This window comes from Chrysemys picta, chromosome 2 (genome assembly GCF_011386835.1).
Source record: "Chrysemys picta bellii isolate R12L10 chromosome 2, ASM1138683v2, whole genome shotgun sequence".
NCBI classification, from domain to species: Eukaryota; Metazoa; Chordata; order Testudines; family Emydidae; genus Chrysemys; species Chrysemys picta.
In genome coordinates, this window is record NC_088792.1 from 286,688,499 (window position 1) to 286,714,172 (window position 25,674).

At 55.4% G+C, this 25,674-nt stretch overlaps 1 protein-coding gene across 3 annotated transcripts in view; it reads left to right on the top strand.

Annotated features, from left to right (window-relative positions):
- LOC101930905 (1-phosphatidylinositol 4,5-bisphosphate phosphodiesterase gamma-1-like) overlaps positions 1 to 25,674 on the top strand; it is a 79,546-nt gene that overhangs the window by 39,050 nt on the left and 14,822 nt on the right. For all 3 annotated transcript variants that reach the window (XM_065586344.1, XM_005291099.5, XM_024102713.3), the window contains 20 exons: positions 1,157 to 1,306; positions 2,223 to 2,316; positions 2,691 to 2,738; positions 8,455 to 8,539; positions 9,728 to 9,808; positions 10,210 to 10,244; positions 11,069 to 11,141; positions 12,196 to 12,297; positions 13,098 to 13,216; positions 13,999 to 14,084; positions 15,112 to 15,232; positions 15,910 to 16,078; positions 16,530 to 16,649; positions 17,758 to 17,865; positions 18,502 to 18,689; positions 19,718 to 19,918; positions 21,185 to 21,304; positions 22,237 to 22,420; positions 23,071 to 23,148; positions 24,525 to 24,628. In XM_065586344.1, the coding sequence (XP_065442416.1) occupies positions 1,249 to 1,306; positions 2,223 to 2,316; positions 2,691 to 2,738; positions 8,455 to 8,539; positions 9,728 to 9,808; positions 10,210 to 10,244; positions 11,069 to 11,141; positions 12,196 to 12,297; positions 13,098 to 13,216; positions 13,999 to 14,084; positions 15,112 to 15,232; positions 15,910 to 16,078; positions 16,530 to 16,649; positions 17,758 to 17,865; positions 18,502 to 18,689; positions 19,718 to 19,918; positions 21,185 to 21,304; positions 22,237 to 22,420; positions 23,071 to 23,148; positions 24,525 to 24,628 (2,174 nt within the window). In that variant the 5' untranslated portion in view covers positions 1,157 to 1,248. The remainder of the gene's footprint in view (positions 1 to 1,156; positions 1,307 to 2,222; positions 2,317 to 2,690; positions 2,739 to 8,454; positions 8,540 to 9,727; positions 9,809 to 10,209; positions 10,245 to 11,068; positions 11,142 to 12,195; positions 12,298 to 13,097; positions 13,217 to 13,998; positions 14,085 to 15,111; positions 15,233 to 15,909; positions 16,079 to 16,529; positions 16,650 to 17,757; positions 17,866 to 18,501; positions 18,690 to 19,717; positions 19,919 to 21,184; positions 21,305 to 22,236; positions 22,421 to 23,070; positions 23,149 to 24,524; positions 24,629 to 25,674) is intronic.

Sequence of the window (25,674 nt, forward strand, 5' to 3'; positions counted from 1 at the left end):
CAAAACTCCCACAGCCCTCAGAGAGAGCTTTGCCTAAATAAAGTTACCAGGCCTTTCCCCAGCACTCTTTAAAATAACTTTCTCGTCTTTGAATTGCAGCCCCGTTGCAAACATGAAACCATTTACTCCAGGTTTGTTATTGTAGGGTTGCTTCTGAGTGCTGGGCTGTGCCCTCTGCTCTCTCGTTTGTTTACATTCATATTTAGGATACATACGCTTGGCCGAATTTGATTTTTTAATATGTACTTTTGATGGATAATGTTCATTTTTAAGCATTTAAAAAATGCTTATCAATTTAATGTTTCACAACAGCACAAAATTAAGGGTTTTTAAGCATTGTTTTAGTTGTATCGATATACCATTTCACAGTGGGGGAAATTATCGGGATGGGTCAGACAATAATTAGTTCATGATTGAGATTCAAAAAATTAAAGTTGTGTAATTGTTCACACACAAACTGGCTGCGTTACATCAAAGCATAGCAAGCAAATACCCTAAAAGCGAACTCTGAAGCAGCATTTTTCGTACTTTGCCTAGCTGTCAATTTCAGTTATTATCAGTGGAAAGATTTGTTGTTGGTTTGTTTGTGTGCAGGGAAATCAACATCACCAGTAAAACCAGAATCCTTCCAAGGCTCACAATACATAAGCGATGCTGCAGAGCTCCACTGCGGACCTACTTGCAGAGCTGACCCACACGGAAAACCTATATCTTGCAGAAAGTGGTCATGCACCCCCAAATCCCCAGTGACATGCTAGAGGGCGCTCTGCAGATAAGCTTGCGGTCCTGGCTGCTTGGGGTTATAACTGATCACATGGCACTTTTCACAAGAGTAGAAACGGTATCCCTGACTGGATGCATTCTGCCTCCCCAAATTCCTCCCAAGCGTTTGGTCGGAAACATGATTCTTCCTCACTTCCTGTCTGAAGCTGCTGCATGCAGTTAAGCAGCTGCTGTGTTCCACCCCAGAGGTGACTGCATTTCAGTGAGGCCTGAAATTATTTTCATGCACACAATCCAGCTAAAAGGTACTGTCGGAATATGTCATTATTAATCACTACACTGCCTGACAGCAGCCAAGGCTCTGGGCGTGGAAGAGTAAAAATGAGGACGGGCTTCGGGGAAAGGGTCACATGTCCCTCTCTTTTTTCTCTAGTTGACATTCGGGAGATAAAAGAGATCCGCCCAGGGAAGAATTCCCGGGATTTTGAACGATATCCAGAAGATGCTCGGAAACTGGACTCCACCATGTGTTTCATCATCCTGTATGGACAGGATTTCAGGCTCCGGACGCTCAGTGTTGCTGGTCAGTACTGGGTGACAGAGGGTGATGACAGGCGGGGAGGGTCTAATCTCGATTTTTTCCCTCCCCCACTTCTTCCTAGGGCCGTTAGGGTTTCATGGATGAGGTGGCCTCACTAATTTTCCCACCCACCCTAGCTAGGTCCTGGCTTAAGGGAGCAGGTGGGAATCAGCTGTGGTGGAAAACAGGACGTGGACACACGAGCTGGGAGAAGAGGGCCATGGAACCTCTTAGCAGGGAGAAGACAGGTCAGGTTGTCACCATCTCCCCCCAGCAGTCCTTTCTCCCAGCATTCCTCCTCCCTGACACAGCACCCCCACCCAGACCCCACTCGCAGTGACGGCCATCCCTGATGGAATGCCACTGTCAGGGTGAATTTGGCCCATTGGCACAGGCGCCAACTCTGGGGGTGCTCTGGGACTCAAGCACCCACGGGGAAACAATCATGGCTGCTCAGCACCCACCAGCCCAAACTGTTTGGGAGGCGCTAGGGGGAGGGCAGAGAGCAGCGAGCGGCCGGTGGGCGAGGGACCTGGGGGAGGGGGCAGAGTGGGGGTGGGAAGAGGCGGAGTGAGGGTGGGGCCTCAGGGAGGGGGCGGTGTGGGGGTGGGGCCCTGGGGCAGCACTGGGATGGAGCACCCCCATGAAAAATAAAAGTCGGCGCCTGTGGGGGTTAGCCAGTTGGCTAAGGGTGCTGTTGTCTGTACGAAGAAGGGCATCATCTCGGGGCATCGTCTAACCTCAGCTAGAGATGAGGAGCAGCCAGATCCCTCAATCTCAGTACCCCTGAGCTGTGGGGAGAGGTCAGCCCCGGAGCAGACCACTGCAGCCCAGCCCCATCTCTCATGTAAGTGCGGAGAGGGAACTTCCCTTAGCCCCGCTCCTCCCACTGCTGGACTCTGCTCTCCTCCCTCCTCAGCCTTCTGTGAGGAAGACGTCAACATGTGGATGACGGGCCTGAACTGGCTGGTGATAGACACTCAGAAAGCCCAGACGCCGCTGCAGGTTGAAAGGTATGGGCAGGGAGCTGGGCTATTGGGGGGCTGGAGATCCCTCTGCCCTGTCACTCCAGAGCGGGGCTGGGTGGGCCGGGAGAGCCAAGCCATCCCTGGGCACTGCAGAGTGAGGTGGGACCAGGGGAAGTGAAGGGCAGACAGGATCGCTAGTTTGGTTTTCCTTCGTCCCCATTTTGGGGTACCCGGTAATCCCCAGAGCGGCTGGGGTGCTGATGAGGGGATGAAACGCCTGCCTGAGGTGTAATCTCCTCCGGAAGAGGCCAGACCCCATCACACCAGCACGTGTGATAACTGCACCGCGCTCCTAGCCGTGTCACTGCTGGGACCCCTCGGCTCCAGGCTGATCCACTTCTTCTCAATCCTCTCACTAGGTGGCTGCGGAAACAGTTTGACTTGATGGACAGGACGAGAGAAGGCAGGTGAGTGAGGCGGGCAGGCAGGGACGAGAGGAGGGTTGATGACCCTCGGGGTTTTCATCCTAGTAGGTGTCACTGCAGAGACTATTTGCCTCTCGCTCAGCTTTGCCACACTTCCTGTGGCAGCCACCGGAGGGCTGTCTGCACAGGATATGGCGAACTGGCCTGATAGGGCCTGAGGCTGGTAAACCCCCTTCGGGAGCTGAGAAATGCTTGAGCTGTTCCGAGGATGGGGAGAGGAGACAAACTTTTCATGGTGGTGGCTGGGAAAATGAGGCCTTGCCCAGCCTTCCAGCTCTCTGCCACTCCCTGCCCACCACACAGCCCTGCCACGCCTGCTCCTTCCTTTCCCATCACCCCGTCCCCACAGGCTGGCAGATAAAGCCTCAGAAGATAAAGCAGCGGCAGCCCTGATCCTGCAGTCCTTGTGCTCTCCCAACTCCCACTGGGAGCTTGGAGCATGTGAAGGCAGTGGGATGAGGGCTGGTTGTTAGACAGGCTAAAGTTCTAAGATACTGTGGCTTTAAGCAGGGGGAAAATTTGATCCCATTGTCAGAGCCACGGCTAAGGCCAGGATCCCACTGCAACAGGCTCTCAAGGAATCTGGAGCCAAACAGGACTGAACGGAGAAGATGGAAATGAGACAGTGTCTCTTTGAGAAGCTGTGGGGAGTTGGGGGCGGGGGGGGAACAGGGAGGAGGAAAGAAAACTGGATTTAAAACTTTTTGTTTAATCAGCATTTTGGTCCCTTTCTGTCCAGCTAGCTAATGAGGGATGAGCTCTTGGCCCTGCCGCATGCCAGCTCTGTGTAAACAGGACATCGGACAGGAACTGAGGGGTTCCATCCAGGAAGAGGAGGGGGCCTGGGCAGGAAATGATGGGAGATGGGACAGGAAGTGGGGCTAGTGTGGAAGGAGCAATCGGCTTTACAAAAACATGGGTGTGTTCCCTGGGGCTCTGAGTGCTATATTCAAGTCCGAAATAGAAGCACGGCGAGGGAGAAAGGCCTTCTGGACTATCCCCAAGGGACGGCCCTGCAGGAGTCTCCAGGGACGCCTCCCTGCACCAGGCACTCGGCAAAATCCCACTGAGATGATTTCATTAGGCATGTTTTGTTATCCCACTGGGATTGTCCTACAAAGCACTCCGGTACTCCAGCGATGGGCTTACACAGCAACCCAGCTCGACGGGGTGGGATTTGTACACCATTGCGGGTTGCACAGCGTGATCAAAGTGCCAGATGAGAGCTGTATTAATAACACGGCAGGGATCCTGGGAGGCCTGCCGGGATGGTGCGCGGCTGAGTCTCTGAGACGCAGCAGGAGTCCCCCTGTGCTACCCCCACCCTACGCCGCTCGACGTTGCTTTCCCGAGCACAGCGCTCTGGCGCAGCTGCAGGGCCTGGCCGGGGAGCTGAAGACAGTGGAAGCTGATCACGTTAAATTCAGTGAGGCCGGCTGAAGCAAAGCAAAGCAATGCTTACGGTCTGATCCTGAGCGGCGCTGAGCACCCGTATCCCGGTCAGCGATTGGTCTCTGAACTCTCAGAGCACCCGCACCTCCGATCGGAGTCCCCGTGCGGGGACGGCACTCGGCACCTCTCAGGTTCACGACCCACATCTCTGCAACTCGGCTGAGCTTTTCCTGCCTGCCTTCCCGTCGCTGGTGCCACATACCAGTACCCAGCCCTTCCAGGGGCCGCTCCAAGTCACGGCTTATGGCCCATCCAGCACGGAATCAAGTGACGTGGTTCTTGGCGTCTCAGGCCCGGTCTACTTGGAAAAGTTTGGCTGGCCTAGCTCTGTTGGTGAGAAGTGTGAAAAAATCACACCCCTAACTGCCACAGCGGCAGCAGCAACAGCCCCAGTGTAGACACAATTATGCCCACCAAAAAAGAGTCCCTTTGCTGGGACAGGTTATTTTGTTCAGGGATCTGGGATAATCTCTGCTGGGGGAAGAAGTCTTTTGCTGTTATAAGTTGCATCTGCACTAGGAGGGTTTGCCAGTGTAGCTAGACCAGCAAACCCTTTCTGGTGTAGATTAGAGCACGTGCTACTAAACTACACCCTCATATCCCAGAGAACACACTTAGCAGCTGTAGACTAGGTTAGCAAGTGCGGACAGGGGGTGGGGAGGAGTGAGGGGTGAGGGAGAGGGGGGAGCAGGAGTGGAATAGAACATGCTGCCACCTGCTGTCTGATTTGGGTAGCTGTAGATTCAAGTCAAACCCTAGGGTTGTGCATTTGGGTTCTGCTGAAACCCAAGTAGTTGGTGGCTGCCCGAGTGTTGATGATGATATTTAGTGAGTTTAACGCCCCGAAGAGCTGTTTACTGGGCCAGATTAACCCAGGGCCTGGTCTGTTCACTGGATTTCCAACATTTAGGGATGGGAATCAGGCATAAACATCAGCTCTTGCAATCATTCAGCCCATAACTAGCCCCCAGAGGCACAACCGAATGCCAGTGAAGAACAAACACAATAGCATGCTAGATTCTGCACACGCCCCTTCCAAGCCGAATCCCCAGCAAGGTCTGGGATTGGAAGGACTGGGCGGGGCCCACTTCCCCTTCTTGTTCTGCAGACAAATACACACCGGCACACGTAACCATGAGTGGGTGGGACTGTATGAAGTCAGTGGAGCCGCCTTGATTTACACCGGCTGGGGATCTGGCCCCACCATCTCTAAAGGTTTGCTGACTTGGGGCTTTTGCTGAAGTCACCCACAGGTTAGTCTTTCAGAGAAGGGCTCTCTCATGGCGTGATATCGTGGTGGGCAACTGCTATAGACCACCAGACCAGGAGGATGAGGTGGACGAGGCTCTCTTTGGACAACTAACAAAAGTTTCCAGATCACAGGCCCTGGTTCTCATGGTGGACTTCAATCACCCTGACATCTGCTGGGAGAGCAATACAGCGGTGCACAGACAATCAAGGAAGTTTTTGGAGAGTGTTGGGGACAACTTCCTGGTGCAAGTGCTGGAGGAACCAACTAGGGGCCGTACTCCTCTTGACCTGCTGCTCACAAACAGGGAAGAATTGGTTGGGGAAGTAGAAGTGGGTGGCAACCTGGGCAGCAGTGACCATGAGATGGTCGAGTTCCGGATCCTGAGAAAAGGAAGAAAGGAGAGCAGCAGAATACGAACCCTGCACTTTAGAAAAGCAGACTTTGACTCCTTCGGGGAACTGATGGGCAGGATCCCCTGGGAGGCTAATATGAGGGGGAAAGGAGTCCAGGAGAGCTGGCTGGGCAGCACAGTACTGGGAGGAGGTGAGCAGCCCTCAGTGGTGAAAGAACAGATTAAGGACTATTTAGAACCTCTGGACATACACAAATCCATGGGGCTGGATGCACTGCATCCAAGGGTGCTGAGGGAGTTGGCTGATGTAATTTCAGAGCCATTGGCCATTATCTTTGAAAACTCGTGGCGATCAGAGGAGGTCCTGGACAATTGGAAAAAGGCAACTATAGTGCCCAGCTTTAAAAAAGGGAAGAAGGAGAATCATGGGAACTACAGACCAGTCAGCCTCACCTCAGTCCCTGGAAAAATCATGGAGCAGGTCCTCAAGGAATCCATTTTGAAGCACTTGGAGGAGAGGAAGGTGATGAGGAACAGTCAACATGGATTCACGAAGGGGAAGTCGTGCCTGACCAACCTGATTGCCTTCTATGATGAGATAACTGGCTCTGTGGATATGGGAAAGTGGTGGACATGATATATCTTGACTTTAGCAAAGCTTTTGATATGGTCTCCCACAGTATTCTTGCCAGCAAGTAAAAAAAGTATGGATTGGATGAATGGACTATAAGGTGGATAGAAAGCTGGCTAGATCATCGGGCTCAATGGGTAGTGATCAATGGCTTGATGTCTAGTTGGCAGCTGGTATCAAGCGGAGTGCCCCAGTGGTCGGTCCTGGGGCCGGTTTTGTTCAACATCTTTATTAATGATCTGGACAATGGGATAGATGCACCCTCAGCAAGTTCGCAGATGACACTAAGCTGTGGGGAGAGGTAGAAACGCTGGAGCGTAGGGATAAGGTCCAGAGTGACCTAGACAAAGTGGAGGATTGGGACAAAAGAAATCTGATTAGGTTCAACAAGAACAAGTGCCGAGTCCTGCACTTAGGACTGAAGAAACATGCACTGCTACAGGCTGGGGACCGACTGGCTAAGCAGCAGTTTTGCAGAAAAGGACCAGGGGATTACAGTGGATGAGAAGCTGGATATGTTGCCAAGAAGGCCAACGGCATATTGGGCTGTATTAGTAGGAGTATTGCCAGCAGATTAAGGGAAGTGATTATTCCCTTCTCTTCGGCACTGGTGAGGTCACATCTGGAGTATTGAGCCCAGTTTTGGTCCCCCCACTACGGAAGGGATGTGGATAAATTGGAGATAGTCCAGTGGAGGGCAACGAAAATGATTAAGGGGCTGGGGCACATGTCTTACGAGGAGAAGCTGAGGGAACTGGGCTTATTTAGTCTGCAGAAGAGAAGAGTGAGGGGGGATTTGATAGCAGCCTTCAACTACCTGAAGGGGGGATCCAAAGAGGATGGAGCTCGGCTGTTCTCAGTGGTGGTAGATGACAGAACAAGGAGCAATGGTCTCAAGTTGCAGTGGGGGAGGTCTAGGTTGTATATTAGGAAAAACTATTTCACTAGGAGGGTGTTAAAGCACTGGAATGGGTTACCTAGAGAGGTCGAATCTCCTTCCTTAGAGGTTTTTAAGGTCAGGCTTGACAAAGTCCTGGCTGGGATGATTTAGTTCGGGTTGGTCCTGCTTTGAGCAGGGGGTTGGACTAGATGACCTCTTGAGGTCCCTTCCAACCCTAATCTTCTATGATTCTATGGCTACAGCCCTCACAGCAAGTATGCAGCAAGGACCCCTCTGGCTGCTGGTATTTTTAAGAGGACTATGCAAAATAACTGTGCGGCCCAAAATCAGACAGAGGGATTGAATATCTTCCCAACTGGTCTGTCCGCCAGACCTGCTTTCCAGGTTTCAGTCTTAGTTCTCAGGTTTCTGAACTGCTCTCCTCTCCATTCCCAGTAGATGGTGTTATTCTAGTACAAATACCTCTTAGTCCCGCCTTCGTAGGAGGAGATTAAGTAACTCAGATTTTAAAATGAGCTATGGGAGATCCCTAGGTTTGCTCAGACCAGTCTGTCTGACCTGGGCGTTTCCAGTGCCTAGAACTTCACCTCTTACAGTGTCTCACCTTTGTTTATTTGGAATAAACGAACGAAATATCTGCTCTGCACGCGTTCAGCTAGCTCAGTAACAAACCCTGTTCCGTACCAGCCAGGCAAAGTGACATGGGCGCAGCCAGGCAAACCACACCATTTCAGTGTGTCCACACTAGGGAGTTGCACAGACAGAAGTGATTTGATTTCGGAACCTCCTGAGTGCGATCTCAGTCTGGAGGCCAGCCCCTGTCTAACTGTTCAGTGAACTGAGAGTTCAGTTCCCTGGGGGATACACAGGTTGAATGAACCACATATGGGGCTCCAGCGAGTGCCTGGCAGCTCTGGAGCCATGGGGGCTGGAGTGCCTGCAGCTCTTGACCCCTCTTCTTTCCTGAAGATTCATGTGGGAGAAGGGTGGGAGTGAAATTGCTCAAGGCCCCTAGCCCATGGGGCCAGCTGAGGCCCTGAGCCTGCATGAGAAGCAGGGCTCCCGCATGTCCCACTCTGAGGCCTGATTCCTGCTTTGTGTGTCTTGCAGTATCACGGTGAAGGATCTGAAGGCCATGCTGCCCCAGGTGAACTACCGGGTACCCAACATGAGGTTCCTGCGGGACAAGCTAGTGGTAAGAACACTCCCGCGGTCTCCTCCTCCCTCCCTTTATCTCTTCTTTTCTGACCCATCCTTTATGGACAAGGCCTATAGAATGGGATGGGGGGAAGCCAGTAGAGATTTGTAGAACCAACCAGGTTCTACAGTGATGACTCTGAAGTCCTATAGAATCGATCCTTCCTGTGGGGAGGGAGGTGTTGAGCTGCCCTATAGAATTGAACACGGACTTCTCCCAGCTATAGAATTCTATAGGATGGGTCAATGAAGCCAAGAGAAAGGGTCTCTTGCTCCATTCAGTCCCATTGGCTTTTCCTGTAAGGGTTATCTCCTGCCCATTCCCAAGTCTCTGTTTGCCAGAAGCTGAGAGTGGGCGATGAGATGGATCACTTGATGATTACCTGGTCTGTTCATTCCCTCTGGGGCAGCTGGCATTGGCCACTGTCAGAAGACAGGGTACTGGGCTAGATGGACCTTTGGTCTGACCCAGTGTGGCCATTCTTATGTTCTCTTATGTTCCCTTTCCTTTGCTTTGTGTTTGAAGGGTGTCTGCAGTCAATGAACATTAACGAGCAGCTGGTGCCTCCTGGGCAAGAGGTCTCTCTGGAAGCCCCTCTGCTCCTGGCCTGTGCTGGATTATCTGTACCATCCTCCTGTGCTCCCTGTTACTAAGGGACATTTACAGGGAAACACAGGATTGTAGTCCATTCCTAGAGCTGGCCAATCACATTTGCTGCTCATTCCCCATCCAAAGCCCTGATATTCCTCTCTCTGTGCCACTCGCCATGCATAGCATGTAAGGAGAGAGGGACCCAAAGCACAAAATCTGGATTGAGATTCCAACCTCCCCTCCAACTAATCCGGCCAGCCCATCTCTAGACATGAGACGGGATTACAATATTGGCTCAGAATGTAGCACTGCATACTGGGACCTGTAATCCCCATGGACAGCCCGACAGTGGCTGCAGGCCACATTGTAGATCTCCCTGGGCGCCACATGGCCCATGAGCTTGACTCAAGACGCCCCCAGCTGGAGCAGTACAGCATGGGAATCCCACTGGAGCCAATGCTTTCAAACAGGGGCCTTTTTTCCCCATCTTCTACACCAGGGACTTGAAGTCTCCCTAGATCCTTCAGCTCTGGGAGGTCTGCTCCCTCCCGTTCCATTCTCACCAGGTTCTGTCTCTCTCCTTCCTCCCGACAGGAAGTGGAAGCCAGGAGCGACATGGCCTTCACCCACTTCACTCACTTCTACAAAAACCTAATGTTCGATGCTCAGAAATCGGTAAGAAGTTGCAGCCCTCTGGTGACTCTGCCCGGCCTGGGGTGACTCTGCGGCTGGGCCCAGACCCGGGGATGGGTAAGGAAGGCCAGAGTGGGGTCATGGTGCTGCCCATCACTATTAATGGACGTTTCTCCAGCACCCTAAATGTACTTGGCATACCACAGGAGATAGCCCCCGAGAACTGGCTGAGTGGGGGCTTTGTTGTAGGGATGGGAGATTGGGAAGACCATCTAGAGTGAATCAGTGAGGGGCAGCTCAGATTCCTGCCACAGGCCCTGAGATGCCTTGTGCCTGATGCTTTCCAAGTCCCCCCCTGGGCCTCTTCCTCCAGTCCCCATCCAGCTTGCAAGTGGCACCTTCTCCACTGGCTAACCTGCCCCTGTCCCCCGTTTGCATTCCAGATCATCGAGCAGCTGGAGCTCTCCTTCCCCTTGCGGTGAGTACCAAAGATCCCCCCTTGTCAGATCCAGCCCCAGCCCTGGGTGGGGCACTGGCCTGCCAGTCAGCCTGACTCACTATGTGTGTGAGAGAACAAGACTCAGAGCCAAGAGGTCTCTTCACAAGTCGAACCCTGTCTGCTCCCACCGCAGCACACAGAGGGGACCACTGGGCACCAACACCTAGGGCGACAAGGCTGAGCACCCACACTCGGCTTGTCCCTGCTCCCAGAGATGGTGACAGTGAAGCTAAGGCCGGGGACACAATGGGCTGGTACATGACTCTTATCCTATTAGATCCCCAGAGAATGGACAGGACTCTACTCTCAGATGCAGTAATTAAACCCGGAATGACTCCAGGGCAATGACTGGGGTGCTCGGGTTAATACTGTGTCACTGAGATCAGCGTCTGGGGAGGAAGCTGCGGGTCAGGACTCAGGTGCGTCACCACCACTGTGTATGGGGAGCCCAGGACTGGGGTAGCAGGGGGGGCTGCAGGTTAGAACTGAAGGGCAGTGGCAGAGCTGTGGCCGGGGGGAGCCCAGGGCTGAGGTAGCAGGGGGCTGCAGGTCGGAATTGAGGGGCATCAGCAGATCTGGGTCAGGGGAGCCCTAGGCTGGAGTCATAGGGGCGGACGGGTGCAAGTCAGGTTGATCGGAAAAGCTGTGAGGATGGGGGGGAAGAGCTGGAATAGTGGGGGGACTAAGGGGACTAGGTATCTGTATGGGGGAGACACACCCAGTGCCTGACTCGTTTGGTGGGGGGAGACTGGAATATCCGGCTTGCACACACTCCCATTGACCGGCTCCCTGCCTCTCCCCAGGAACGTTGACCGGGCGGAGCTGTGCCAGATTACACTGTACGACTTCCAGAAGTTCCTGCAGCACGACCAGAAGGTATCCGCTAAGGCGCACATCGTACCTGAGGGACTGCGAGCCCTTCTGCCAGGCCACCGCTTGGCATGCAGTGGATGATAGCAGAAATTCTCATGACTGCCGCTGTTCTGAAACCAGAGAGCGTCTGGCTACCTCAAAGCCAGCCCAGGCTGCTAGTAACCTAAAATCATGCTCATCCAATGGCTGTCCAGCTGGTGGATCTCTCTCCTCTTCCCGATAGACCATGAGACCCAACGCCACGGAAGCTGGCATCCTCTGTTGGCAGTCTCAGCAGAGAGGCCATGGGATGAAGGGCCATGGTGGTCTCCCGGGAAGGGCAGTGTGTGCCACTGCCCAGGCTCCAGCTGTGGACAGAGAGAAAGCTACGATGGGTGGGGGAAGCTGAAGCCTGACAAACTCAGACCAGAAAGAAGGTGCCTGTTTTGAACAGCCAGGGTGGTTAACCATCAGAACAGCTCATGCTGCGCTGCGATGGAGAATCCATCACAGGTCAGGCCATCCTGGATGATCGGGTGGTCCCTTCTGCCTTTACATTCGGCGACTCTGCGACTTGGAGTCTTGAACTCCAGGCCGCAGGTCATTCTAGAAGAGCTGTTCCAGCCCGTCCAGAAGTGACGGGTTGGATGCAGGTCTGGAGGAGATTCGGTGACCTTTGTTACAGGGAAGGGCAGACCTGGCCTTGGAATCTGTGAATCTCCAACAGGAAATTCAGATGAGAACATGTTAGGAAAAAGGAGCAAATCGCGACCAAGGTTTGCCTGGTTCTGAAATCTAGTGAAGAGAATAATTACAATGAGGCCATCGGCACTGGACTCCTCTCTATTCCCTGCAGATGCGGGTGGAGGCACAGTGGTGGCGGCAGGGGGGGGAGTATGGGCTGCACCTGCCCTGTGCATAGCTAGAGGTTGTGAGTCTCCTCGGCCCTGAGTCCAGTCACCTTCCATCTGTCTGAAGGCTCTTGAGCTTGCAGATCTGAGATTCCCATCCTGGTTTCACCTCCAAACCTTCAGTGCAGTTCTTCCCCTAACACTGCCCTCTGCGCTCTCTGCCCTAGGAGCCCTGGGCCAGTGACATCGGCAAGGTGCGGGAGTACATGTGTGGCTACCTCAGGGACCCCTTCAGTGACATGACAGAACCCTTCTTCCAGCTGGATGAGGTAGGGGAATATGTACCCTGGATCCCAGCCCGTCCTCCTGCATCAGCCATCCCCTTAGCAACTCCAGCGCCCCCCAGCGGAGCTCAGACTCCCACGTGAGGCAGATAAAGTCTCTAGATTAGTTAGGATTTGTTGAATTGGTGCACACGGATGTAGCTGTATGTATAACAATGTACACTTCAGACTGGAGGTTAGGATGGGCCATGCCAGATCAGACCAAAGGGGCTTATAGATTGCTATCCCAGCCTCCATCGATGACCAATGCCTGAGGCTTAAAAGGACGCAATAAACCACCCATCTGGCTAGTGGACAGTGCTGCACATTTGGGGATTGATATTCCTTCCTGACCCTTCCAGGTGATCTCCTTGTACCCTGAAGCATGAGGTTTTAATTATCCTTGTTTAAGGGGCACAGCTACAGATTTATTATTGGCCCCCAAATCCACCTCCATCAGGTGACTGTGTGAAGGTGCAGCAGTGAATTCCACAGGTGATTGCACTACATGTATTTAGACAGGCCAGTTGTATTGAAAGAGTGAACCCCTCCCTCTCACATTTTGGAAAAGTCCACATTCCAAACTCTGCGTCTGAAGCCCATCTCTAGCTGCAGTTACTGGACTGTGTTCCTCAGCTCGTCCTCTGCTGCTGGCAGGTCTTCTCCACCCACTTCTCTCCCTTTCCCCATTCCTGTTGGTGCTTTGGCCCCACGCCCATCTCTCCTCTTTGCTTGGGGTGACCCACGGTGTCCTGGAGCCTGACCCTCCTTCGTGTTGCTCTAACCAGCTTTCCTTCTGTCCTCAGTTTCTGACGTACCTGTTCTCCAGGGAAAACATGGTCATGGACGCCAAGTACGAGCGAGTGGTCCCAGAGGAGATGAACTACCCGCTGTCCCACTACTGGATCTCCTCCTCCCACAATACGTAAGAGCTTGGCGTCAGCCCACTGACGAAGGGCCCCCAGCATGGTGGGGCGAAGATAAAGCGGCACAACCTGTTTGATTCTGAGCTGAACGGGTGCCTCCCACCGCAGCCCTAGGAGTCATTCTGCAGACTTGGGGAGCCACTAGTCTGGTGGTTGAGCTCCAGAAGGGCTCTGGCCTGCGATGCAATAGTGACCAGGGGGAGGGGGGATTTCCCTTTAGCCTCCCCCGGGAGTTCTGCGGGGATTGCCCCACTTCTCTGTCCATCTAGGACATGGGATTCCTGGATATTTCCTTGTAAGCAGGTACTGGAAAACAGGGGCCAGTATCTCAGCTGGTCTAAACCAGCATAACTCCATTGGCTTCAACAGAGCTGTGGGCCTGGCCCTGTGGCTTTGGACCTCCGATGGGTCTCCCGAGCCCAGGCGGCACTGGCAGGAGCAGGGGTTGCATGGGACAGCAGACACTGACATCTGATGGGATCCAGGCCTTGGGTTCGGAGCGAGGTGCCCCTGAAACAGCAATGACCTTTCCAGGCCCTGCCTGCACTAAGCTACCAGGCATGGCAAGGAACCAGGCAGCTCCCCTGGCACGCCATCTGTGGCTGGCGACTGCCTGGACAGGCACCATCTGCAGTGGTTGCTCCCTGAGATGGACTGGGAGCCACATGATTTGCAGCTGCACCACTTCCTCCAGGCCTCCCGGTCCCACCCCCAGGCCCTGCAGTGTGGCCCCTCTCCAGGCGCTGCTGGTGATTCAGAGGCCCTCTCGTTCTCTTTGCAGGTACCTGACTGGGGACCAGTTCTCCAGTGAGTCCTCGCTGGAAGCCTACGCGCGCTGCCTCCGGATGGGCTGCCGCTGCATAGAGCGTGAGTGAGCGGATCCTTGCCAGGGGCCAGGCTGCTGTCGGCGGCTGTGAGCTGGTCTGATGGCATAAGCTGAGTAGCATGAGTGCCGCTCAGTGACTGGGTGGGGGACCGCCAAAGGGCAGCAGGAAATGGTACCGGTGATGCCACCCCTCCCCCCACAAGTTACCATTGGAGTCAGCATCCTTTGGGGGAATCTCTAAAACCAAGTTCCTGACCACTCCCCAAAACTCCCTCGGCACTTCGGACAAATGTAGGGGTCTGAGCCCAGTGCCTTAGCCACATCCTGTGCTGGGTAGTTCCTTTAAATTGCCCCCACTTTTCTGCCTTACACATCGGTGTCAAACAGCCGCCCCGTCTCACCCCAGATGTGGCTACAGCAATTCTTGGTGAATCGTACTGGGATCCTTCTGGTGCCCTGGAAACATGAGATGTTCTGCTTGGATCATTGTCCTCTGGGGCAACCTGGGGAGAAGTTTGAAATCCACCAAATGCAGGAATCACCAGTTGAGGTTCTCTGGTTCTCTGGCCTGTGCGGTGCAGGAGGTCATACCAGACGGTCGCAATGGTCCCTTCTAGCCTTGGAATCTACAACCCAATGGGACCTCAGCTGAGGATCGTTCAGTCCACCTGGTGAACCCTTGCGATCTTGCTGTCCCTTCATATCAATGGCAGGCAGACCCCCATCCAACCCCACAGCCTCTTTCACTAGCTCAGTCCCATTTGACCCTGCGAACTGAGATAACAGCATGTGCTGTTAGAGGTGAATGCCAGTGTGTTTTCTACCCCTTTGTCCACCCCTGAAGTGCCCATGTACTGGCACGACAATGAAGTGTGCACAGCTCCACAGTGACGCTTGGGACCGATGCATGTGCAGTGGCCATGGGCTCTAGAGATAGTCCTGTCCATTCCACTCTGTGCAAGAAAGGACGGGAGCTGGGACATGGTCCCTCGGGAACGTGTGTGGGGTACGGGGATAAATGATCACGCGCGTGGGGGGAGTTAACAACTCAACCATCTCTGCCCTTAGTGGACTGTTGGGATGGTCCAGATGACCTGCCAATCATCTACCACGGACACACACTCACCTCCAAAATCAAATTCCTGGATGTCCTGCACACCATCAAGGAACACGCCTTCGTGACCTCGGAGTAAGGACCACCCCACTGCACTACAGGGGCTTTGTCACCCCTTTGCTGCTTAGGGACTGCTAAAGGACCTGGAGCTTGTCACATGTAATGAGCCTGTGGAACTCATGGCCACAGGAAGCCATTGAGGCCTCGAACTTAGCAGGATTCAAAAAGGGATTAGATATTTATGTGGATAACAAGAATATCCAGAGTTCTCATAGTAACAATGATTGTGGAAACCTCCTGCTTCAGGGCTTAAGCCAGTCTGTAACTATTAAAGACCAGAGTGAAACCTGTTTAACCATGTGTGGCAGCCAGATAGTCCCTGTTTATCCTGGTCAGCACTCACTGGTTCTGTATTTATTGTGAGAACCTGTTGCTGGGTCTGGGCGTGTTCCCTGCCGCACTGCCCATTCCAAGGCGTGGATACATTCCCTGCAGAGCACTCCCAGGTTGAGTGTCACACCCTGATTTACTGAGAGTGTTCCCCAGCTTCGAGGGTTCTGCCCTAATCCAGCTTTCCCTACACCAAGGTCTCTACCAGATTGTCCCATGGATCTCTGAGTTCCTGTTATCCCCTTTGGGGCCCTACCCTCATTAGTTTTGTACCTGGCTACACTAGGAGCAGGCGTGTGATCTGGAGCCTTTTCTCGGTTGCTATTCCAAATGATCTGGCCTTTCCTCCCCCCCTGCACCAGGTTCCCCATCATCCTCTCCATCGAGGACCACTGCAGCATCGTCCAGCAGAGGAACATGGCCTCCCACTTCAAGAAGGTCTTTGGGGACATGCTGCTCACCAAGCCAGTGGACATCAACGCCGATGAGTTGCCTTCCCCCACCCAGCTCAAGAAGAAAATCCTCATCAAGGTGCAGCACTTAGGGCCTGTCCTCTTCCCTTTCCCCCAGTCCTTCTCTGATACTCTCCAGAGGGGGCGGTCAAGAACTGTACACACCAGCCTTGCACTGGGAGAGGAAAGGGTAGCTAGTGGGAGAGCCCTATAGTTTGGGGCTTACAGGAACATACTGGGGTGAGCTTTCTCCACCTCCAGCTCTAAAGTACAAAGATGCATGGGAATCTCCCTCCCAGATGAAACCTAAACACCAGTCCTGGCCACTCACAGTCATTTAAGTCATTTTTGCTCCCAGAATGGACTCCTTTGCCCGTGGTACCGTGAACCCAAACAGCAGCAACATTGGGCCAGGAGAACCAGGAAGTGAAACCAGTTGTAAACATAGGCTCAGGTGCTGGTAGCACAGGTCAAGGGTCAGTCTAACGGTGTGAGTTCTCCTCTCTCTGGTTTGCTCTCCCGCTCCCTAGCACAAGAAGCTGGTGGAAGGGAACCTTTATGAAGAAGTCTCCACGGCCAGTTACTCGGAGAATGACATCAGCAACTCCATCAAGAACGGCATCCTATATCTTGAGGACCCCATTGACCATGTAAGAGCCTCGCCCAGGCTTCGGTCTCCCTTTCCAGAACTAACAGCCAAGCATGTGGGAGAGGGAACGGTCTATAGCAGAGTGGGCAAACTACGGCCCGCGGGACCCTCCTGCCCGGCCCCTGAGCTCCTGGCCTGGGAGGCTCGCCCCAGGCCCCTCCCCTGCTGTCCCCCCACCCCCGCAGCCTCAGCACGCCGCGGACGCAATGCTCTGGGCGGCCGGGCAGCACAGCTGCAGAGCCGCGGCCTGACTCGGTGCTCTGAACGGTGCGGCTGTAGTACCGCCAGCCACCGGTGCTCTGTGCTGTGCGGTAAGAGGGCAGGGAGCAGGGGGGTGGATAGAGGGCAGGGGAGTTCGGGGTGGTGGTCAGGGGGCAGGGATGTGGATAGGGGTCGGGGCGGTCAGAGGGCGGGGAACGGGGGGTTGGATGGGGCAGGGGTCCCGGGGGGGCAGTCAGGAATGAGAGGGGAGGTTGGATGGGGTGGCAGGGGGCAGTCAGGGATCCGGGGGTGATCAGGGGACAGAGAGCAGGGGGTGGTGGATGGGGTAGGAGTCCCGGGGGGGCCGTCAGGGGGCAAGTAGTGGGGGGGTCGGATAGGAGGTGGGGACCGGGCCACACCTGGCTGTTTGGGGAGACACAGCCTCCCCTAACTGGCCCTCCATACAATTTCTGAAACCTGATGTGGCCCTCAGGCCAAAAAGTTTGCCCGCCCCTGGTCTCTAGACTGCACTTGGAACCAGGAACTGGGCCTCACGGTGCAGGCTGGAATACCAATGCTTGGATTCCAGCATTGGGGAAGGAGGTGTCACAGTCCCATCCCCTCCCTGGGTCATTAGAAGGGCTTGAACCCTGGACCTTCATCACAGACCTCCACCATGTAAGCTAAAGGAGTGACTCCATTACCCATTATCAGTAATAGGCTGGTATCCTCTAGTGGACTACTCACTGGAGTGGAAACACAACACACGTTCTGGCAGTGTGCACACACCTGCAATGCAAGCAACTGTGATCTCTGGCAGGTGCTGACATCCTTGGCCACCTCCCTGCCCTGTACCCACTCCCCGGCTTCCTTGCTGCCTGGTTCTGATGCTCCTTTCTCCTTGGCAGACCTGGAGCCCACATTACTTTGTGCTGACAAGCAACAAGATCTATTACTCCGAGGAGACGTCCCGCTACCAGTCCAACGAGGATGAGGAAGAGGTGGAACAAAAAGAGGTGTGTTTGTGGGGAGAAAAGGTGGTGACTGGGGGGGAAGACAGTGCTTCAGGGACCTTCAGGATTCACCTACAGAGCCACCCAAGTACCTGCAGCTGCATGTACCCCTTTGGGTTGTGCTTCTGTCCCAGCTCACAAGGGTTACAGCAGGTCAATGCTTGGAGAGGACCTGGCTAAGGAGTCCAGGTGCTAGTATTAGTTACCCACCAGAGGGGTGCCCTTCACCGAGAGTGCTAACCCAATGGTGTTAGGGGCACAGATGTGTGTTTTTGTAAGAGGTGCAGAACCAAGGTCCTGACCACTCCTGGCCATTAAATATCCCACTTCACTTTTCACAAGGCAGGGTATTAACCTCAGGGTCCTGCTCAGACTCCGGTTGGGGCTATTAACTTTTGCCGACTAGATCCCCAGGCAGGTTCAGTGGGACATGAGAACCTTCACTACCTGCCCTAAACTGTTGGGCAGCATTGTTGTGCGCTGTTAGACTGCTGCTGTGCTCCACCCCAGAGGTGGCTAAAGTGATTAAGGATATGACACCAAACCCACTGTCTCTCTTTCCTTCTCTCTCTCTCCCCTGGATTTCTCTGGTCTCTCCCTGACCCGCCCGTCTCGTCCTCGGGCTCTGCGCCTCTCCAGGAGTTTAACAACAACGAGCTGCACTTCAGCGAGAAGTGGTTTCACGGGAAGCTGGGCGGGGGGCGTGACGGGCGCCAGATCGCCGAGAAGCTGCTGCACGAGTACTGCACCGAGACGGGTGGGAAGGACGGCACCTTCCTGGTGCGGGAGAGCGAGACCTTTGTGGGAGACTACACCCTCTCCTTCTGGTAGGAGCCTCCTGCAGCGACCTCCATACCGGGGCACAAGATCCCCTCTGCCTCCGGCACCAGTGATCCCCTCACCTCAGGGACTCAGTTTCCCTCCAGTCCGAGGTGGTAGCGGTAGAAAGCTGCTACCATCTGATGACAGCAGCCATCTCTGTGAAACAAGCTGGTGGGCCTCAGTCCGGTCCCTACTGGATTAGTCTCGGGAGCCACCAGAAGGGGTGTTGATCCTCTCCCTCCTTGGCAGCCTAGCAGCGAGGCTGAGACCTGAATAGATCCCGGAGACTGGGCTCCCTAGAGGCGGCCTGTCAGGGTGCGGTCAGGGAGGGACGCTTGCCCTGCTGCTATCCCAGTTATGCGGCAACATCATTCCCCCGCACCGCGATGGCTGATGATCGGTGCGTCTCGGGGTGCGGTGATGGCCTCCCAGTGCAGCTCAGGATCACAGACCGCACTCCCACTGACTTCAGAGAGGCTTTTGCCGGAGTTAGGACCTAGAGGTCTGGCCTTTATAGATTCCATGTGGGAAAGCCCCAGTGAGGGGGAGATGGGCCTGACCCAAAGCCCTGAGCCAATGTAAAGGACCACAGCCATATACCTGCAGCTCCCACATGCATCAGCCAGGAGCAAACAGCCAAACCACACGCCCCCGCCGCTGTTGGATTGAAAATAGCACCATTAGCTGTGAGCGGCCAGCTGGGATAGTTGTGGACACCATCCACTAGGGGGCAACATGGTCATTCTGTCTAAGCCAACATCCCTGTATGGATCCCCGACCCGGCTGGCTGGCTGCTGTCTCTGTACCGGGCCGAACTGAAGCCCAGATCCAACCCCCGAATGCTGGGAGTCTCGATCCAAACCGCGCATTGTGACTCGGGATGTTCTTTGCTCTCCGGTCATCTCCTCCCCCCCACCAGGACTGGTGCAGAGGGTTGACCTTTCCCCCCATCCACTGTGCGCCCGGTTTGGGCAGCCTCAGGGAGACGTGGTTTGCGCTTGACCCTGCCGATCCCTTCTTGTCCCCGCTGCAGGAGGTCCAGCCGAGTCCAGCACTGCCGCATCCACTCCCGGCAGGAAGCCGGCACCACCAAGTTCTACTTGACGGACAACCTGGTGTTTGACAGCCTCTACAGCCTGATCTGCCACTACCGCGAGGTGCCACTGCGGTGCAACGAGTTTGAGATGAGGCTCACAGACCCCGTGCCGCAGCCCAACGCCCATGAGAGCAAAGAGTGAGTGTGTCACCTCTCCTCCCTTTCCCCTCTCCCCTTTGTTCCACTCGCCTCTCCCTGGCCTTCCGGTCCTCGGTCATCTCCATACAGCACCTCTCTCCTCTTTGCCTCGCTTCTCTCCCCGCCTCTCCAGCGAGCACCCTCTGCTGAACCATCCGGCCCAGATCCGGCAGCCCCTGCCGGAGATGCGGTGTCACTGGGGCTGCATGTCCTCTTTGGCTGAGGCACTGTCGCAGTGGAACTGTTCTGTTATGGGGTGTCAGTGAGGCACCACATCGAGCTCTGGGGCAGGAGCCTGAATGGGGGGAGATTGTGGCCTATAGCCCCAGCAGTGGCCATTTTTTTTGTAAAGAAAGCGACCCCCCGCAGGCCCCAGAGAGCCAGGTGTTCCCTCAGCCTGCTTGTTCCCTGGGGACAATGGGGAATGGGGGTTTCATGTATAAATAATCTCAGGCCACATATAGCCAAGACTGTGATCGCCGGCAGAACAGCACACGGGCAGCATGCGGAGTCCACAGATCCATGGGCGTGCATCCGCACGTTTGAGCAGACCTGATTCCTAGTGCAATAGATACACACAGGAGAGCAGGTCTCACACCTAGACACTCAGCCGGTACATTAATACAGGCAAGAGATCGGACGTGTCCCTGGGGCCCCTGGAGGGTGGAGAACCAGAACTGGATTCCCATGCTCACTGGATGTGGACTCATTCTAGATCAGGGGTGGCCAACCTGAGCCTGAGAAGGAGCCAGAATTTACCAATGTGCATTGCCAAAGAGCCACAGTAACACATCAGCAGCCCCCCGTCAGCTCTCCCCACCACGGTCCCAGCACCTCCTGCCCACTGGCAGCCCCACCGATCAGTGCCTCCCGCTCCCTCCCCGCACCTCCCGATCAGCTGTTTCGTGGCATGCAGGAGGCTCTGGGGGGAGGGGGAGGAGCGAGGGCACGGCTGGCTCAGGGGAGGGGGCGGGAAGGGATGGAGTGGGGGCAGGGCCTGTGGCAGAGCCAGGGGTTGAGCAGTGACACCCCCCCCCCCGGCACATTGAAAAGTTGGCGCCTGTAACTCCAGCCCCAGAGTCGGCGTCTGTACAAGGAGTCGCGTGTTAACTTCTGAAGAGCCGCATGTGGCTCCGGAGCCAGAGTTTGGCCACCCCTGGACTAGGAGATTGAAAAGCGTCGGCCCCTCTCTCATTTGCTGAGTCAATGCCGTGGCACAGGGTCAGATGATGCATTGATCCCGCTGCGTGTTCTTTCCTGGCCCAGGTGGTACCATGCCAACCTGTCCCGCCTGCAGGCCGAGCACATGCTGATGAGGGTGCCCCGGGACGGAGCCTTCCTGCTGCGCAAACGCAGCGAGCCCAACTCCTATGCTATCTCCTTCAGGTGAGTGCGAGCTGCCCAGTCGGCCAAACCCGTCCCGGGGGCCTGAGATGAGAAGCAGCAAACTTGTTTCCCTGGTGACCCGCTGGAGTCAAAGGCTACAGCGGGCAGCCGTCGCCATCTCTCCTCCCACCCCCGTGCCCTGCCATGGGCTTGCACATGATTTTCTCCAGTCTCATTAGCTGAGCACCGTTGGGGTGGATGGGTTCTGGGACGGGGACCTTCAAGGAAAGCTGCTGCTGCAGGAAGTTGCACTGATGAGTCACTGGGGGTCCTCTTCCCTTCCCTCAGGACTAGCTGAGTTTGTCTACACTGCAGTTAGTCATCCCTGGCTGGCCCGTGCCAGCTGACTCGGGCTCGCAGGGCTCAGGCTAAGGGGCTGTTAATCGCAGTGTAGACATTCTGGGACCCTCCCACCTCACCGGGCGCCAACCCAAGCCCGAACATCTACGCTGCAAGTAATCAGCACCGCCCGCCCGAGTCAGCTGGCACGGGCCAGCCACGGGTAGGCATACCCGGTGTGCTGTGGGTAACTCGCTGCCATGCTGGGGTTGCCGCTCAGTACTGAGCGATGACACCACGTGCTGCGAGGAGGCAGTCGTGCCATCTTGTAGGTTGCATGGAAAAGTAAGCTCTTGCTCTAGCCATTAGATACCCCCATGGAACTTACTGTGAGTCAGGATGTTACCCCAGCGCACTGGGGTGAAACCGCCCACGATACGCCACTTGGACACGGGGATCTTCTTCGTTCCTTTCCTGAACTGCTGTGCAGTGCTGCTGTGCGCTGTTCCCCAATTGCTGCCGTCCACCCCAGAGGCGGCTGCATTTCAGGGTGGGTGAAATGATTCCCCTCTGCAGTTTGTAAAAACAAACGGCACGTCCTACCTCCCCACCCAGCCCCTCCTCATGTGCCCTTTGGGCTGTGTTGGTAACAGAGCGGAGGGCAAGATCAAGCACTGCCGGATCCAGCAGGAGGGCCGGCTCTTCATGCTGGGCAGCTCCGCCGAGTTCGAGAGCCTGGTGGATCTGGTGAGCTACTACGAGAAGCACCCGCTCTACCGCAAGATGAAACTCCGCTACCCCATCAACGAGGAGACGCTGGAGAAGATGGGCACTGCCGTGAGTGCTGGGGGGCAGGGGAATCCCACGGAGGGCATCGGGGAGCATTGCCATGAGAATGGCAGGGCACCAGGGTACAGGGGAAGAGGGGCAGTGCAGCTGGGCAGTGTGGTGAATATGGGAGGGGCTTTATGGCCACCCCACAGAATCTTGGAAAAGCTGAACATGGCTGCAGCCTGGGGTCCCTAAACTTTGCTCAGGGGGTGCATTGGCAAGTTGCCCAGAGTCCCAGGGACTGGCTAATCAGATTGCCGGTGCTCTAATCCTTATGCAGAGGTGCAGCAAGTGCAGACTACATCTCCCAGCATGCAGTGCTCTGGCTTGATCCTAGGGGCCACGCTGCCATTTGGAGGTTGTAATCAAGGTGTGACACACAGGAGAGCGGGGAAGAGACAGATCTTTCTGTACTGACCCCAGTCACCTGACATAGCCTCAGGGTACAAAAGGGAATGCCCCTATCCCATGACAGGAGGAGCTCCCAGCCCGCTGTCTAGCTCCATTAAGGATCGCTGGATTCAAATCTCCTCTTTTCTAGTGAGGATGTACACACGTCCCTTCCTCTGTCCCCACGAGCTGCCCCCCAGCAGAGGGGGAAGGCGGGAAGCTGTGGGTTTGCCTCCCATGTTACCGCTGCTGCCTGTCCTTTGCAGGAGCTGGACTATGGAGCCCTGTATGAAGTGCGAACCCCTCACTTCTACGTGGAAGCCAACAAGATGCCAATGGCCAGGGTAAGAGAGCATAGTCCGGAGAGTCGCCCCACGTCTGTGTGGCACAGGGAAGGCGGGAGGAGGGGGAGGGGGATTCACGTGCTGCCTGGGAACTGGGTGATACTTTGTTCCGACTTGCTGCCAGTTCAAGAAGTGTCTGGGACTTCCAGCAGTCACCCAGCCATCCTGGGAACTGCAGCCCGCGTATCCCGTCATTCTGTGCCCATGGCATCCACCCCTGGCTGCAGACCCAGGCGTCTGACACTCAGCGTTCACTTGAAAGAGTTACGTTGGATCCCTTCTCTGTCGGCGAGCCCTGCAGAGCCGGTGCGGCTCGGAGCGCGAGAGCAGGAGTCTCTTCGAGCTCACTCGCAGAACTGTTACAGTAGCTGAGCTCCGATGGCAGAATCTTTAGTTGGTGATGTAGGGATCAGAAAGACCCAGCCTGACTCTCAGATCCTGGGCGGCGTTTTCAGCACTAGTAGCTAGAAAAAACAGCTCTTTATTTATCAGCAGCTCGGGCTGGATCTGGTGTCAGTGAGAGAATAAACATGGAGACCCCGGGGGCACTTATCGAATCACTTTTCAGGGCACCACTGCACCTTAAACTTCCCCTCCCAACAAGTGAACTCTTGGGCCGAGACAAAACACGGGACGCGTTAGCCCAAAGGGAGCTCTGTTCTGGTTATATTCGAAACCATTTTGGCAACCTTGAAAAGGAAATCGGACTTTCCTGCTGCCGTAGATGGCAGTTACACAGAGTCTGTGCGTTAGACCAGGAGACTGCAGTGAAGCTAAGTAAGAAGACCTGGAGATGTTTCGGAATCTCCCCTGCTGTCTTGGCAGCTCTGTAAGCCAGAGCGGTTGCCACCTTAGGGCCTGAATCTGCCTCCCATACTCCCTACGCAGTCCCAATGGGAACTGTGGCAAGTCAGGCCCTTGATGATTATCCCAGCAAGGAGCAGGGCCTGCTGACCTGTACCACGGCCGGCATGCCATCAGAGCGGCCGGCAGAGACTCCCAGCACCCACTCTGCCCACGCTCAGGCTTTGTCCCTCTCTTCCCCCAAACCTGTCTGGAGAGACAGTGGAAAAACCTTTGACTTGCCCCTAGAAGAGCTGTGGAAATCTGCTGTTCTCTGTCTCCACCAGCAGCACTGATGCTTCCATCTGGACACAGGGGACTGGGTTGATAATATGGCTGCTTCCAGCTGCATTATCGCCCATCTAGTTTATCGACACTCATGATCTATATATTGAGAGAGTCCTCGGTTACCTGAGATCAAGGCCTGGGGAGCTACTTTATGTTCCTTTGCGGTTTTTCTTCTGCAGCGTTCCCTCCCCGGGAATGCTGGCCTCGTAATGCTAAGGCTAACGTGTCTCTGCTTTGCTCCCCAGTGTACGGTGAAGGCCCTCTACGATTACAAAGCCCAGCGGGAAGACGAGCTCTCGTTCTGCAAACAGGCCATCATCCACAACGTGGACAAGCAGGATGGAGGCTGGTGAGTTCTCCCTCCCGTCCGGTCAGGGGTCCACTCCTCTCCTGACACTGCCTGGCTGTCCCGGAGGAGGGGTCCCCTGACTAGAAAGGGTGTCCTTCTCAGATCGCGGTGGGGCCAGGGCATTGTGGAGTCAAGAAGAAAGGCCACGGCGCAGGATAACACGAGGTGTCTGATGCCGCTTTGTCTGATTGTTCTGGGGAGACGCTCCTCTCACAAGGACTTTCCTCTTCTCATGAGCAGCTGGGTGTCTTCTTGTTGGCTCAGTCCTGGCCGGCTCACCACCCAAATTACTGACACTGGGGGCCTGTCCGGAGATCCCCCTTTTTCTCATGGGGGCCATCTGCGTCCTGCGGGGCTGGGCCCTGCGGAGGGATTCTTTCACCAGAGCTGAAAGGACACCAGTCGTGCAACCCACATGCCACGAGCGGCCCCAGATGCTCTCTACCAGCAAGGTGGAGTCCTTCTTCCTACTTACCGTCCGGACATCTGATGGGACGCCTGATCCCTGACATGCCCAGTGCTCTGCCCAGTCAGGGACAGCCGTGCCGTCTGCCTGCTGCGAACATCTTGTGGTGGAGCTACGCGGCCCTCGCTGGGAACGAGCTCCTCTGACTCCTTCGCTCCCCGCTGGCACAAACGCTAACGGGCAACGCTCCGGGCTGATCAGTTCCCTGAGCCACCCTGCGGAGGGTGGTCCAGGGGAGGCCGGCCTGGGGCTTCCACTCCACAGGCCTATCACCCGTGACCCGGCACGTGCTGATTCAGCCTGAGGCTGAGGGTGTGTCTATACTAGAAGGGCTGCAGCGGCACAGCTGCGGTGCAGACACTTGCTCCAGCGATGGGAGGGGCTCTTCCCCTGCTGTCATTAATCCCCCTCTCTGAGAGGCAGTAGCTAGGTCGGGAGAAGAATTCCTCCATCACCAGTCGGTGTCAGCGCTGGGGCTTAGGTCGGCCTCATTACACCACCCAGAGCGTGATGTTTTTCACAGCCCGGAGTGATGTACTTAAGCCGACCTACCTGTGTAGTGTAGGGCAGCCCTGAGAAC